Genomic DNA, 17,254 nt, shown 5'->3' with positions numbered 1-17,254 from the left:
TTTTCTCCTCCATTCTCTCTCAGATTCACGCTATCTTCTTCACTATTACCACTCTCAATTTCATCCACAATCTCATCTATACCCCTAACTCATTCCCAAATACCTCCCCCAATTCTTCAACTAACCCATCCCATTCGCTCATTGACCTTTCCAATTCTTGCAACGATTCATTCATGCTTTCAATCACTCGTATATTACTGCTACGCTCTCTTACTCTTACACTTTCGCTCACCTCCAACCGCTCACTCCCCTCACGTCACAACTCAGTTATATCAAACCCGTTCAGTCAACTCATCCCATTATATCAAACCTCATTTTCACTTTGGCACTCACACCTATCACACAACTTACGTTCTTCACTTCATACCAACATTTTCATTCATCCTTTCAACTCCTCATACGCTTTCATTAACTCATTTCAAATCACCTTGTCATCACCTGCACACACGTACCTCTATCATCCACATTCACCAGTTACGATCATTTCCGTTGATGTTATATATACATGTTCAAAACCCCATCATATACACACACATTTGCACTGACTAATTTATTTACGTCTATTCCCTCAACTACATACTCACAACTGTCATTGTTGGCTATCCCGAGGTTATCCGGCCATGCCACTTTCACACTCACAACTTCTCCAAACTCATGTGGCACTTTTACCCTCTCTGTCGCAATTACAGGCACTCTCTTCCACAATTTTTGCTCAACCCTACCATCCTTCCCCAAATACAAATCCCCAAGCACATCCCCTTTCATACATAATTCAATTACATTCATACTAGGACGGACCACCATCCGGCATTTTTTCAAAAACTCACATCCCAATAAAATATCATATTTATCATTCGTACTCTCAATCACACAAAAATCACTTTCATCCATCATTACACCCCCAATTTCTAACCGTTCACACACTCTTCCAACCACTGCTACCCCTAAATTTCCAATCCCTCTTACTTCCCCCTGACAATTCCTAATTTCACATGTATTCCTCAATTTCTCACATCCATTCTTAAATATGACATTCATACTACACCCGGTATCTACTAACGCAATCAATCTTACTCCCTTACAACACACTTGCACACTCATGCACTCGTCAGTCTTTCCAGCAAAACCTCCCTCATGCAACAACCCCTCACGTACATGCATCACACGCACCGCTTGCATCCTAGAGGATCCACCCATTTGAACCCCCTTCACACTCAGTTTCCCGAATCCGCTGTCACAGTCACCCTCTTTCGTCTACATACACTTGATACATGCCCTTCCATTCCACATTCAACACACTTCGCTCTCGGTTCTGAACACATTCTCGTATAATGCCCATTCTAACCACAGTTGCCACATATTACATTCACTGGTACCCCTACAACCATTAGCAATATGACCCACCTGTCCGCACCTGTAGCATTTAACCCCCCTATCTTTTGTACACTCACTTACCAAATGTCCCGATTGCCCACACCCGAAACACGTTCCTAAAGCCCACCTACACTCATTCTTTGTATGTCCTTCCTTTCCACATCTAAAACACTTCGCTAGACTTCCACTCACCGACCTTCCCCTTGTACACTACTATCCCTAACCTGTCCAACCCGTTGTTCCCTTACAAACCCACCATTCATCCTCACTGGCACCTCCACATTACTTGCTCTTACACTCCTATCTATTACACTATCTGCCATTCTCATTGGGCCCTCAACACTGCATCCCTAAAGCTTCCAAACTCTGGCACTCTCTCATCTACCCCAGCCCTTACACTCACACTTCTGCTCTCTTTTATAACCCTGTCAAGCTCATAATCTTCTACAATTTCCAAAATTTCTCCCCAAGTCAACCTTTCACTCGTCCATCTTTTCTTCTCCTTCTGCTTCAAGTTCACAAACTCTCCCACTCCATCTGGCACTGTCTCTAACAACTTTCGTACTAACTCCTTACATTCATCTATCCCATCATCCCCAAACTTCTTCCTCAAATGTCTCCAGCCTACAAGCATACAGTGACAAGGTTTCCCCAGCTTTCATTCTTGCCTCATCAAATCCATTCTTCCTCTTATACTTAACACTCGCTTTCATACCCCTCGCTTGCTCAACTAGTCTAGCTTTCACCTTGTCATACTCAACATCTCCCACACTCATAATAACCCTATACATATCAAGCAAAACCCAGTCAAATATTCTCCTAATTCTTGTGCCCGCACTCTCTTACTCTCCCCATACTTATCCTGACAAAACCTTTTCATACTCCCTAAAGAAATCATGCACATCCCTACTTCCATACTCATTATACCTTTCACACACCGGGCACCTCCTCACATACATAGCCTTTCTCACTTCTTTCTCACTTTCACTCTCACTTTTGCTACTTTCACTCTGTCCTTTCATACCCTCTTCCGAATACAAAGAGTCCACTTCCGCACTTACATTCATCTTACTCATTACACTCTTCTTCCCCTTCTTTTTATCCACTTTTATCCATTCACCTCCATCCACCTCACTATCACTACTATTTTTACCCTCTCCCTTCTTTCCTGCCTTTCCCACTTCCTTACCCTTCTTACCAGTTTCCTTTCCTTTTCCCTTCTTCCCTTTTTCTTCCCTGACTTATCCTTACTTTCCTCTGTTCCTTCCCTTGCTTTTCATTCCCTTTTCCTTACCCTGCCTTTCATTCTCTCGTTTCTCACTTCCTATTCCCATATCACTTTCATCACTCACGCTTCCACTCACTTCTTCCTCCTTTTCTTTCTCTCTTGCCCCTTCACATGTTCCAGAGAGCCTGCCTCCAACAGCCCCTTCTCCAAAAACATCCTTGAACATACCTTTTACCATTTCTTCCACACCTTTCGTCATTCCCTCCAACTTTTTATCCATCCTCTCTTCTGACTCTTTCATCTCCCCTTTCATTTCTTCTTTCGCTCCTTTTACTAATGATCCCATCTCTTCCAACTGAAGCCTTAATTTCTCATTCTCACTCTTTAACCATGCATTCTCCTCTCTTGACAGCTGCAACTCCTCTCTCAACCTCACCAGTTCCTCTTCCATCCTTTCCTCCAGTCACACTACCCGCCACCAATCTTAATTGCAACTGCCCCACGTTGGGCGCCAAATATAATGTGGCGGAATTCAAAACACAAAAAAAAAAAAACACACAACACTCACCCTGATCCTCGGTTGCTGGGAGATGGATTGAGGCCACCGTAACAACCACAACTGCAAACAACCACAAACACAACAAGGAAATACAAAAAAAGGAAACAGAACACACACACAACAAACAGCACACCAACAAGAAAAACCAACAACTCCCGGAAAAGCATACGAAAACTGTCCAACACGAGAAAAACTGACCGGCACTAGCTCTGACTAAAGACTCTCAACAACAAACGAACCCTCCTTCACATTCTCACAGACAGACAGCGCCGTAAACAAACTTCAACTAATGACCCTTATCCCTCTTCCAACAACCGAAACACTCACTAACGACAATTACACACACACTCTCTCTCTCTCTCTCTCTCTCTCTCTCTCTCTCTCTCTCTCTCTCTCTCTCTCTCTCTCTCTCTCTCTCTCTCTCTCTCACAAAACGTTGGGAAATCTAAATAAAAATCCATTCATCCCTCTATATCACAATGTCAGGTCTATTACGAGCTTTCGGTAATAAGTGAAAAACGCAAATAAATCCTGATTCAGCCAGGTAAGATGATGGAAAAACTATAACATACTGTAGAACTGTGCATTATCCCAGAGTAGTGGGTACTTTTTAGCAGTGTCATTTGTTCTGCCCAATGGCTTTGCAACTAAGTGTTGACAGTGTATCACACAGTGTATGGAAAATACTTTGGGGACAGCCTTTTTCAAGAGTGTAATAAAACCTTTGTATCTGCTTGGCATGGATGGTGCACCAACCGTAGCACATGCAGTTATATTTTTGAGTGGAATATTGCTTTCCTTGAAATAAGTAACGACTTCATTAAAAATTGTTTCACCATCTGCGTCTTTCACAAGACTTCTGGCAAAGAGCATTCCCTCTCTGGGTCCTTGATCATCTGTAAATCTCACATATGCTAATAGAATAACTTCATTATCTCTTGAGGGAGATTCATCAAGTTGAAGGGCAAACTGTTTTATTTGCAAATTAGCTATTAATCTCAAATATCAATAAAAAAGCCAAAAATTATTGCTCTTTTATATTAGTTATTCATAATTAGAGATAGGGTGAAAAATCTGAAGGAAAAATAGTTTGAATCAAACTATGAACTTTATGAAACTGTGTTCCAGGCAAAGCAAAGCATATTCTCTTCACCCATAGGTTTATGAACCCCAAGGGAGATTAGTGGGACAATTAGGGCTACAGCAAATGCACCTTTTTGGTTCTGAGGCCCTTCAACTCTCAAGGTAAAATAGGTAGATTATAATCCCTCTTTAACAAAGTCACAGAGAGAGAGAGAGAGAGAGAGAGAGAGAGAGAGAGAGAGAGAGAGAGAGAGAGAGAGAGAGAGAGTCATCATGAAAACAGACATCTAAGGTCGCTGCCTGCTTCCTGAGAAAAGATGGCTGATTTCTTGCTACTGTAAAATGTCAAGTTTTTTCTTCTATTTGATTGCCATAAAAATTCAAAGCTACATGAATATTTCCACTTTTAGTATTTAAATATGGTGTAAATTACTGTAGAAATTCCATTCTCAGTAATAGCAACTATTCTGAAGTAAAATTGCTCTATGGACCACTAAAATATCACCATGGACCCCCAATTCATTATTTTTTTCTTGTGAACCCCCCAGTAATGTTACATGGGCCCCAAGGGTCCATGTGGACTTCGGTTGAGAACCACTGATTTATATCAAGGATAGCAACTGCAACTCTGTTGTAACTCAAAATTGTTGTAAATCAAGGTACAGTAAAACTTCGGTGTACTCGTAACAACCTTAAATGGCTGAGGTAGCTTTTTTTATGCAAAAGTTTGTCTTAATATCACACCAAGTAAATCCCTTTTTTCTACCAAAGTCATAAAAATTGTATTACTTTTGGCTTTTGGTCATCCCTAACCTTTCAAAAGGTAAGTGCAAAGTACCTTTACTGTATTTTACCTTTGGGACATCACACAAATTCTTGGACACCTTTTCCTTAGGACCTTTAGTGACCTCAACAGATTTTTGTTGTCTCTGAGCTCCTCTTGGGCAGAACAGCATCTCACCTAAGATACTTGAAGGACATTTGGATGGAGGTTGAATGGGTGAGCAAATGACTTCTTCTTTCGCTTCTCCCTTTTATTCCTTCTGCACAGCAGCAGCCAGTCTGCCTCACAACCAGCAACGATGCAGTTAGGCTTCACAGTTGAGCATCTTATCTTAAGAGCTTCAACCCATAATGTATGACTCCCTCTTCTCTCCTTTTTAAGGGGATGGGCTGTAAAGATATCATTTAAACTTAATTGAACAATATTTTAGCTGCCTTTCCGATTTGACTTCATTTTCTATTCTGGAAACACTTGGTTGTCAAAAATCTTCCTAGAGTGAGAGTACAGACACATCTCACTCTGGCTGAGGACCCTATCAACCTTGCACCCCTATGCTAGATTTTATAGGAGTTTATAAGATTCATTGGGCTCCTGCTCATTATTGAGAGCAATATTTCTGAGCAGAAGTTGAATTTTTAGAAGGAAATTCAACTTGCCAGCCAGTTGAGTGGTTATTCTCCCACCTAAGGAGTGAGGGTTACTTAACCCCTCAGGTGCAGCATGCATCCTGTGATACACAGTAATGGTGTAAGAAGACTATCATATGATTTTTATTTCATGCCATGATATTTGAACAAATTTCATGGGAAAACATTCAAGTGGCGTAAATGGGCCATAAATGACAATATGGCAACACTTAAGGTAGCATTCAGTATCAGGCAGGAATGACAGTCATCCTTGGAATTTCATGAAGGAAGGTGCTGCATCTCCCCCTCCCAGTACCTCTCATGTAATATTGGTCCATAAATTTACTCGGGAAATGTTGCTGTTTTCAGTTCTTGTCTTTGTAATTGTAGTTTTGCAATATCAGGTACAAAAAATATTAGAAAGAAGATTTATAACTATAAAATTAGCTGGTATTTTTTCAAGTGTCTTGGCAAAGAGGCCCTGTGCCAGGTTAGAGATTCACTTTCAGCTTCCTGTTGTAAGTACAGAACATTTTTGGGATTTTTACCACTTGAATTTGCAAATCTTTTCTTTCCATTGATGTTTTAGGCTGCTCTTAAAGTTTGCCCAGTCAGAATTTTAAAAATTTTATTAGCCCAGCTTGTGAGGGTTAAAAGGCTCTGGTTTTTATTGCCATGGAAACAAATGTCTTATTTTGTAAGTAATTTACATTTTTTTAGGTATACAAACCAGAGCTTTATAGCATGATCCCCATCGTAGCTGCAGACCTGAACCTAATGGGAATTTCAGCAGAAGGGCCAAATACAACCTTCCCCTCCCATTACCCTAACAGGATGGCTAGAAAAATAGGCCAAGCCCACTTGGAACAGAGCATTACAAGAAAATTGTTATTTACACCAAAATCAAGTTATTTTGGTTGGCCAAAAGGATAGAATGCATGGATCTATCCTCCATAGCCAGCCCAAGCCTCATATCCTAGAGCAAATTGTGAAGAATAATTCCAGTTTTGATGCTTGGCAGCTAGTTTGATTTTTTCATTGCATGGTAGTATTTTTTAAGAGATACTTACCACTTAGAATTAAAACCAGTGATGTATTTTTATTTTTGATGCCAATGATGTTTTAAAAAATTTGTATGGTTTCTTGCTTCAGTTTTATTTTTTGAAATATCTTAATTTGATTACAGCATGCACTTTACAATTTTCATTTTTTTTTTCAGAGTCTTGGGGCATCTTTCATGAGATGGTTAAGCGAGGAAATAGAAAAAGATGGCTTGGACCCAAAAATAATTAGGCCAAAGTTTCCAGTGTTGTGGAAAAAGTTTTTAGAAACTGGCAATGACGACATCATACAACTTTGATGAAGTGTAACAATGTCTTCAGGAAGCTGATGCTCGTACATTTAATTATTTTCATTAGTAGTTACAGTGTTATAAGGAGATGAAAAATGTGTAAGCTTTTGAGCACTGACCTTTGGCATTGAAAATATGATTGTTTTGATGGATTAAAACTTTGCTTATATGTTTGCTTATCAGATGTTTGAGAAAGAGCATGATTCCAAGAAGGAAAATGTAGGAATTAAAGTTATCAAAAGAAAGGACACATGCAGGAGCCAGGTCCATCCTGCAAGTCTTTAGGGAATCTCGTTGGTGTACACTGTAGGCTAGAAGCTGTGCTTTTCATCAAGGAAGGAAAAATTTAGTTGTGAAGGTAGTGTAAGGCATATTATAGATGGAGAGTGGCAGATCATTGGAATTGCTAAGAGTGGAATTTATCCAGGAAGCAATCACCAAAGAAAGGGGCCCATTTGCTGTGTGACATTCATGAGGTAAGAGTAAAGGATGAGAGATGGATTTCCAGAATTTGTTGAGAACCACAGTAAGGGCAAAGGACCAGAATTTTTTTTTTTTCTCTCTCTCTCTCTCTCTCTCTCTCTAAATCTTGTAAGAGACAAGGATGTTAGTCTTTTTTAATATTGCAGGAAAATTTTCCTTAATGGTAAGTACTGTATTTAATGGCATATAAAATACACTCTTTTCCCCAAATAATTCTAAAAATATAACTCCCAGGTCTTGCCTGGCACTCAGTACTGTATGCTAATTTTGCCGCAGATGATCAGTACTGGTCTATAAAAGGAATTATCTTGAACAAAGTCCTTGCGACATTCATCGGTACCAGCTGTGATCCATCATTATACCTAAATATGCCTCTTGTGAATAACCAGCTGGAAACCACAGAGGAAAGAGACATAAGAGTACCTGTTACTGAGAAGAAATAGTGTCACTGCAACTTAAAGGATTTTGTTAGTTACTGTGCTCACCCAAGTCCAATAAAGGTAATGAAAATATTTTGTTCTTAATAAAGAAATCTAGTAGCACAATAGGGTTATTGGATGGTGGACCGAGTACTCCCAAATGGAGACCTCTTGCCTCTATTGGATAACTCATAGAGTAAGTTGGTTTGATATTTTAATTGACATGTACAGTGCATCTTTAATGTACAGGTGGTCCCCGGATTACGTTAGGCTCGTGTTATGTTGTTCCGAGTTTACATTGCTTTTCAAATATATTTATAAAAAAATTAGTTCCGGGTTACATCGAACATTCCTCGGTTACATTGTTGTCTTACGCCGCAATGGAAAGGTAAAAGTACATACAGCTACAGTATAAAGTCAAAATTTGGAGGTTTTTGGATGCACACCACATCAGAATGCAAAAAAAATACTGTACAGAGGATTAAAGATAAGGCTTTCATCACTTTATTTCTGATTTTTATATATTTTTCTTGCGGCGTTCTGGGTTACGTTGTTTTCTGGGTTACAGTGAGATGTTGGAACGGAATCCCCGATGTAACCTGGGGACTGTCTATACTGTTGTTTTTATAATTACAGTAAAAGTCCAATTTTCTGTCATCTTATTGTTTAGAAAACCTGAAGTATGGCATTTGGATCAAGAAGTCCCATTCCCAATTAAAGCTGATGATTTGGCACCTTTCCACCAACTGCCACATTTGAAAACTAGTTAAGATCACCTCCATTGCTGGAGTTTCATACCACCAAATGACATAATGATAGCAGCTTCTCTCTCATCTTCGTTTTGCCAGTAAAAAATGGTATTTTAAATAATGCATTACTGTTTACTTATCAATTCTTCTAATATCTGAAACTCCTGTACTCAGAATTCAGAAGTACTTCAGAAGTGCAATGTGCATATGCAAACCTATTTGAAAGTCAGACGAAAAGCAAAAATATAATATGTGACCCTTAGTTGATAACATGAGCATTCAGAACTTTAGACAGCATTCGCTATGACGTAAACCCAATAGTACATGCGGCATGATAAAAATCAAAATTATTTACAGCGCGGTTGTGCATTTGTTTGTTAATCCTGTCTGGTTTTGCACTCAGATAATGATAATGTACCCATTATTTACCAACCTTCGGCTAAACAAAATCACAGACATTTTCATTCATTTTTATTCTCAAATAACAATTATGTGTGTAAATGATATGTGGGTGAAGAAAGGAGCAATATCAGAAATCCACTACAGGTAGTCAGTGTAAAGAAATCTATGTACGGTGTGTGTGTGTATGCGTTGTGTATCTGCGCTGTTGAAAAAAGTGGTATTGTACATCACTTCAATTAGAAAATAACTAAATGCAACACTATATAATAGTATAATGCAAAATGTAGTATATATTGAAACCAAATAGGTGTTTTGCTTGATGAATCTGCTGAGGCTTATAGCTAGCAGTGAAATACTATTTCTTTGCTACAGGTGTAACAACATCTGAGAAACTACTTTATGCATTCCTCTAAATCTGCATCCACTCTCAGGTTGAAGAGCAGGCTAGGTTATGCGGCACATGCTTAAGTATGTGTGTCTGCAGATCTTGTCTGAGCTTATAGAGCCCATAGGGTACAGTACCTGCTATACGGTATGTATAACTTAAAAATATTTTAAAATAGTTTTGTAAAGTAACTAAGATGTTAAAATAAACATGATATAAAAAAATTTAAAATATGAAATATTTATGAAATCTTTTGTTGATGTGTGCATATGTTTTTCAGTAGTAACATTTTAGATTAATTAAACTGTAATAAGATGCATAGAAAATCATCAGTTATTTTACATAAGTAAGAGATATTAGATGTAAAAACACAAGTATAGCAGTCGAATAAGTAAGAGATATTAGATGTAAGAACACATTCAAGTACAACAGTCAAATATGTAAGAGATACTGGATGGAAAAACACAAGCAAGTACAGCAGTCGAATAAGTAAGAGATATTAGGTGTAAAAACACGTACAAGTACACTAATCAAATAAGTAAGATACTAGATGCAAGAACACATTCAAGTACAACAGTTGAATAAGTAAGATATTGTAATGTTCCAGTACTCAACACTTACTGTTTACTCTCTCTCTCTCTCTCTATCTGAAGTTGATTTTGTTGCCTTAATCAGCTCAGTGGTCTGGTAAAACTAAGCTATACTTACTTTTGCCTATATATGCATGTTTAAAAAATTCATGTTAGGTAATCTGTATTGTTAATGAATAAGTATGGCCAAGTTTCGTACACAATGCTCTGTTTCATTAAGTTAGTGGTAAAATTATGAAATTTCTCATACAGTATAGTGATAGAAAGAACATTGAAACAGGTAATCTGATGATGAATAGGCAGTTACCTTGTCTTGACTAGGTCATGGATAATATTTTTTTCCCAATAAATTTTTAATTAAAGTAGTTATATATTATAAGGCTTAGATATTATTCTGCAACTAGAGTGAAAAAAAATTATGAGAAAAGTCGGTGGTAATTAAGACTGATTCTAGTTTTAACCAGCAGTTTTTAGGGCCACCTTTGGTTTGGCATTTTTGCTAGTCCATCACCCAGTTAATCCCGTTGATCCTGGGTGGGATTTTGACATCTATTTAATACATTGTTTTGTTACATGTATTTTCATTTTTTTGTGTATGTTTTGTTGTATACGTACAAAACATCACACTAAGAAACAATACACACTTATTGTGGCCACACCCTCCCTCTCTTTCTCATTATTTGTATTGACAGTACTCATTGCACTACAGTATTGTACTGTACTTAACCCTCAGAGTCTGGCCTAAAATATATCTTAAGCACACACCTAGACTGGGCTAAATTTAAGGATGGCCAATTAAAAAAAAACACATCAATAGAAAGAGGAAGATATGCATATGCACATGGTATAAGAAAAAAAAAAAAAATTTTCTGTACCTTCCATGGGAAGTTGCAAGTAGTAAACCCCCAATATTCGCATTCTCACAATTTGCGGACTCAGTGATTCGCAGAATTTTCTGTGGAACCTATCTGTAAATTATTCACAGGAAACTCACTCATACGTGGATTTTTTGTAGAGCAATATTCTGTATTTTCGTATTATTTTTGACTAAATACTGTACTGTACCTACATATACATTTTATGATAAAATAATGATTTACAATATAGTACTAATTTTCAAGTATTAATATTAAGTTTAATAAGATTAAATAATAACAAATAATAAAAATAGCAATTCTCTCTCTCTCTCTCTTACTGAGATGTCTGTTTATTTGTTTTGTACGATAAATAAATGATTTACTGATTTTCAAATTTTATTATTAATGTAAATACACTAATATCAATTCATTATTAAAGAAAATACTGTAGGGAATTACTAAGATTTTAGTTTATAAATAACGAAATTATGTAAAATTTTAAAGGAATACAAACCGACCCCTAATCTTTTGATGTAGGCTAAGACTTGGAGAGAGGAACTTACTGGGTCAGTATTGCCAACATAATGGTCAAATACCACTACGAAGGATATACTGAAAAGTCTCTCTCTCTCTCTCTCTCTCTCTCTCTCTCAGGAAAAGATAGAATTTGTATGGTATGTTTATTTATTTTGTATGATAAATGAATGATTTATAGTCAATAATTGTCCAGTGTTCATATTTCAGTGGATGAAACAGCATATTTCTTACAGTAGAAATTCTTTACTTTAAAGTATTACAGCAGGTTACTGAAACCTGGAATGTAAATCCGTAGATTCTCCTGATGGTGTTTTCGATGGTATTTCTTCTATTTTCTTTTTCTGATGTCTGTCTGGTATTTTTAGTACAGGTACTTTTTCTGTTGAAATGTTTCCACCAGCTCGATGGTCATCTTCTGGATGTTGGGGTGAGTCTGGAGACAGGGCGCTCTTGGAGGTATATAGGGGGGTCTCAGATCAGGTCGATTTTTCATTGGCTGCCTGAGGAGATTCTCCTTGGGCGAAGTCTCCTCTCCTGCTGTGATGGTTGTATGCACTCTTGTGTGCATGCGCTGGAGTGCACGTTAATGAGTGTATTATTCGGGGGGGTTGCTGCCCGCAGATGGACATTCTTGATTGGTTCGCTCACCCGGTGTAGGTGGAGATAGTTGGTCACTTGATCTATTATCTCTATGTTAGGGATAATGTCATTCCTTTTTATTCTCAGGTTATGGGCAGTCCTGGCATGATGAAATATGGCACCCTCCTGGGCACGACAGGAGATCCTCTTGGAGAAGTTAATGGGCGCCGTATTTCATCACGCCAGGACTGCCCATAACCCGAAAATAAAAAGGAATGACATTATCCCCAGCTTAGAGATAGTAGGTCAAGTGACCAACCATCGCCGCTTATGCCTCCTGGAAGCCCTACACATCGGGAGAGAGACGCTGGATCTCAATACCACACAGGAGACCTTCCTCCTCCCAACATCGGCACGAAGGGTAGCACCTACTGGCACCCTGGCTGAGCGAACCAATCAGGAGCGTCCATCTGCGGGCAGCAACCCCCCGAATAATACACTCATTAACGTACACACTAGTGCACGCACGCAAGAGCGCATACAACCATCACCGTGCGAGAGGAGACTGCCTGAGGAGAATCGCCAGCCAATGAAAAATCGACCTGATATGAGACCCCAGACTCATCCCAACGTCCAGAAGATGACCATTGAGCTGGTCGAAATATGTTGACAGAAGAAGTACTAAAAATATCAGACAGACTTCAGAAAAAGAAGATAGAAGAAATACCATCGAAAATATCATCAGGAGAATCTACGGATTTACATTCCAGGTTTCAGTTACCTGCTGTAATACTTTAAAACAGAGAATTTCTACTGTAAGAAATATGCTGTTTCATCCATCAAAATATGAACATTAGACAATTATTGACTAATATTACTGTGCAGGAAAAGCGAATTATTAGAAGAATTGAGAAAACTCAGTATAAAATCAATTTGCAAAATGCAGCCATATTATTCAACAAAACTTGCCTCAAAGACGGTTTTCTTCCTTCATAATAATAATAATAATAATAATAATAATAATAATAATAATAATAATAATACTGTAATTACAACATTTATGCATTTCTATGGTAAGTTATGAAAAATTTTAAACAAACAAATTTCAACCCTGATCTTTTCCTGAGCCTTGGAGCTCAGGGGTAGGGTGAACCTGTCAGATATGTTAAATTACTTGACATTTCTGACCAAGGGTAGATAAATGTTGCCACAACGTGATCAAATCAATTTCTCTTTTTTTCTTCCTTCCTTTCTCACTCTCCCTTGCCAAAGGGTAGAATGTGAGAAATAAATAGATAAACAGATACTTAGTTCAGCCCCTCTCTCTCTCAGGTAAAGATACTGCCAATTTGAGTCTCTTTAACCAATTGGTATCAACACTTATGCACAGTTTGTGTGTGTGTGTGTGTTCATAATGTTTTAAAAATGTGTAGTTAATACATCTTTGGAAGACAAAAAACAGACATATATTTTTGTAAAGAGAAATGGATTAACATTCCTGAAGAGATTAAAGCGATAAATCTCTCTCTCTCTCTCTCTCTCTCTGCCAGTACAAGGCTGGCTGAATTTGTCTTAGTGGCAACTCTCACTCTTTCTGATTTGGCTGGAAGGGTTAGAAGTAGTATGTATATATTTTTAAGGGTATTAATGTTTAAGATGGCTGTGAAATGATAATAATAATATAATTTAAAAGATTAATACAGTAATAGGATAATAATTTAAGGTATATTTGATGTAGGATGATACTTTAAGTATACATTTGGTATTCGAACTTTCAAGATAGGCAGTTATAAGCGTTTTTAGAGGGGGTTCTAAGTATTTGTGGATTTTAACTATTTGCAGGGGTTGGGGGTGGCTTTGGAACGCATCCTCTGCGAATATTTCCAAACCTGTGTGGGGCCTCTTTACTAAGACAGTCGTAAAAAGTATGCCAATTTTACTGTACCAAGTTGTAAATGTTTTTTTTAATAATTTTATTTTGTAAAATTATAATTACAGCTCACACAATATCATAACAGATAGGAACTAAAATCAGTAACAAATTCCGAGTATATTTATTGTACAATATTTACGACACATCCTTGGATGGGAATGGTGGACAACATGACCCTTCGACGTCTCAAGGCAAACTGATCTCTCTCCTGTACCAGTAACCGATTAGCTATTATAGTTGTCGTAAGAGTTGCCATGAGTCATTTATTGTCCATGGAAATAATCTGAACACTTTTCCCACAAAATTCATTAAAAATGTATGGTGCAAAATGCGATCGTCAGAGGACGATACCAGGAATTTACCCCAAAGTTATAAGTATTTGTCTTTTGACGACGCCCACTCACAAAGGGTTAATACAATACTGTAATTTATTATTACACATTTTTCAGTTTAAGTTTTGTGTGTGTGTGTGTGTGTGTGTGTGTGTGTGTGTGTGTGTGTGTGTGTGTGTGTGTGTGTGTGTGTCTACAGGGTATACACAATGTGCATTATGCTCTCTCTCTCTCTCTCTCTCTCTCTCTCTCTCTCTCTCTCTCTCTCTCTCTCTCTCTCTCTCTCTCTCTCTCAGTTATTTTATAAGGAACATTTTGCATAAAGAGTTTGTGTTGTTTAAAAAGAAATGCTTGTTTTTTCATATTGTAAGGGCTTTGTATACAATATTTTACATATCTTGAAAGTACAAGTTTTTACAGGTATGCACACTTAATTTTAGAGGCAATTCATCTTGCAGGCATATCTCTGAATTTGAGCGATTAAATGAATATTTTAAATTGAATGATAATTAGGAAAATTTTTATTAGGATAGGCTATTAAGTAAAATAAAGGAAATCCTCTTACTGGATTGTTCTTGCCTGACGTACTGGCGATCTCTGAAATAATAAAAACAATTTATTACAGTCAGATCAATAATTAGTAACAAAATGACAAGTATGTATGGAATGAAAATAATATACTGTATAGCTGATGACAATGCTAAATGACAGTGTTAGGCTACAGGTGGCACAATTTGAGTGAATAACTCAAGAAGACAATTTTCAAATGATAGAAGAGAAACAATACAATGGTACCTATGAATCAAATAACCTTTTACAGCCACTTTATAGAAATTATTTACAGAAACCAAAACACCATAAACAGAAGTTAACATGACAGATTCACAGCACACAACAATGATGACACCATGGAAAATAAAGCTAGTAATTTGTCTGGTACAAATAGTTAATACCAGTTGCCTTCATAACCTGTAGTTATAGTCCAGTCAAATTAGCTAAAAAATCATAACAAGCTGAAAATTGAGAATGTTTTCTACAGACAATTAGAAATAACATATCAAAAGTCCCCATCCGTCCACCCTGAGCTTGTCCGCCATCTTGGAAAATGGCACCAAATTTCTTTTTCCATTTTCATGAAACCATTGATCTTAGGAAAATAACTGCCTTATACATTATTGTTCACCTAATATTTACTACAAAAGATGTTCAATGCATATTTTTGCTATGAATGATAGTTTTAATGATATTCTGGAACCAATTAAATTGTGTGAGTCAGCCATGTGAATTTATTCTGACTTGCTTTTGATCTGATACTTGGCTTTTTTTTTTTTTTTTGCACTATAGTATTTTCTTAGATGGTTATCCTTTTGTTTTGTTTTCATTTCAGAATATACTTGAAAAATGGAAGGAACCACAGATCAAAGTGAATTATGTTTTTTGTAAGAACGCTTAATAGAAAGTGAAAATGTTTAATTAAGAAAGGTATGTCGACACTTGTTGAAACAAGTAAGAAAAGAGATGATAAGACTTAAAAGTTTGTTAATTTATCAACTATTCAAGTACACATAAATGCAGAAAAGACTATACTAGAGAAAAGAGTATAAAAGCAGCTTATAAAAAAGATACAACTGACCAGGAGGAAACAGGGTCACCTATTAAACAGAAAATTAGATCAAAAGAAACTGTGTTTGATTTCAAGAAAAAGTGTATATTTTGTTTTCAAGAGTGCTTTCTGGAAGAGGAAAAGAAAAACCGCCATAGACTAAGTAGTTAGTAGAGTAATGACCTTAGACTTTGGAAAAAATGTTTGGATAAATGCATCAATCGTGAATTGACTGGGGCAAAAAGTAAAAGCAATTATAGTTGGTGTTCATTGTTTGGTTGCAGAAATAAGCAAGATACCATAGGTCATGTAGCTCCAAGTTTTTTCGAAGCAACACTTAAATCCGTCAGGTAAACGTGGACTACAACCTGTGATGAAGATATAGAAACTGGCTTAAAAGGTTTGTTCTATATGGAAGACAGTGATGACTGGTCAATTTACTTTGCAGGAATTGTTAGATGTGATGATCAGAACCAATCTTGCAGGACAAGTGGAAGCTATCTGAAAACCAAATTACAAGAAAAGTATGGAAATGATGTTATCATAACTACTCCTCCAAAGAAAGATTCTATTGTATGTTTCCAAAAATCAGTGATCAATTGCTATGTAATTCTTGGTATAATGAAAAACTCCATAGTGAGAAAGAAGAGCGAATGAGGATTGTTAGAACTGCCAGCTATTATTAAAGAGGACATCAAGTCAGTCTGACTCCAGCAACTATCCTTCTCCTGAGGGACTTCTTTAATAATGTTGAAAACAACATACCTGATTCTCTTCAAGTTTCATTACATGAAATAATTGAAAAGGAGGAAAGGAGATACAGACAACAAACACAGGGTATGCTCTGCTATAGCTCATTCAGTCCTACAAGCAGTCCGTAAGAACATTTGTTCTCCGATCCTTTTCAGATGCTGTTTACGGGACAGAAATTTGGATCAAGACCCAGGTGCATATTTTACATAAACTGGGATTCTCTTGGATATAATGAAGTTCAACTAAGCATCTTGTATGAAAACTACCCCCTTATTTTGCCTGATAGTTTCACAGTTTGTTTTTGATAATGCAGATTTTGATGTGCACACAATAGATGGGTTTACACATTTCACTGCATGGGAGGCATTGAATGTAAACCAGCAGGCTCAATGATCAAACCAGAAAATTGAAAGACTGAAAAAATGCCATCTACTAAGAAATTTCTTCGTGTTCATCTATAACTGTGAAACCCTTTTTATAGTGAAAGTGGACTGAAAATGATTGAAATTGAGGATCTAAAGAAACTATTTCAAATTTCTGCTAGTGAAAAAATTAAACGCATCTTGTCATTTCTTTTTGATTGTTTTAAGTGGATGAAATTTAATGATATTCCACACTGGAATGGAT

At 37.1% G+C, this 17,254-nt stretch overlaps 1 protein-coding gene across 8 annotated transcripts in view; it reads left to right on the top strand.

The window, feature by feature from the left end:
- The window catches only part of LOC136833493 (uncharacterized), a 437,570-nt gene extending 429,011 nt beyond the window's left edge, over window positions 1-8,559 (top strand). For all 8 annotated transcript variants that reach the window (XM_067095717.1, XM_067095716.1, XM_067095710.1 and 5 more), the window contains one exon: window positions 6,874-8,559. In XM_067095717.1, coding sequence (XP_066951818.1) covers window positions 6,874-7,014 — 141 coding nt within the window. In that variant the 3' untranslated portion in view covers window positions 7,015-8,559. The remainder of the gene's footprint in view (window positions 1-6,873) is intronic.
- The last annotated feature ends 8,695 nt before the right edge of the window (window positions 8,560-17,254 follow it).

Source organism: Macrobrachium rosenbergii, chromosome 51 (genome assembly GCF_040412425.1).
Source record: "Macrobrachium rosenbergii isolate ZJJX-2024 chromosome 51, ASM4041242v1, whole genome shotgun sequence".
NCBI lineage: Eukaryota > Metazoa > Arthropoda > Malacostraca > Decapoda > Palaemonidae > Macrobrachium > Macrobrachium rosenbergii.
The sequence above is the reverse complement of the archived record's forward strand: the minus strand, read 5'-3'. Positions and strand labels throughout refer to the sequence as shown.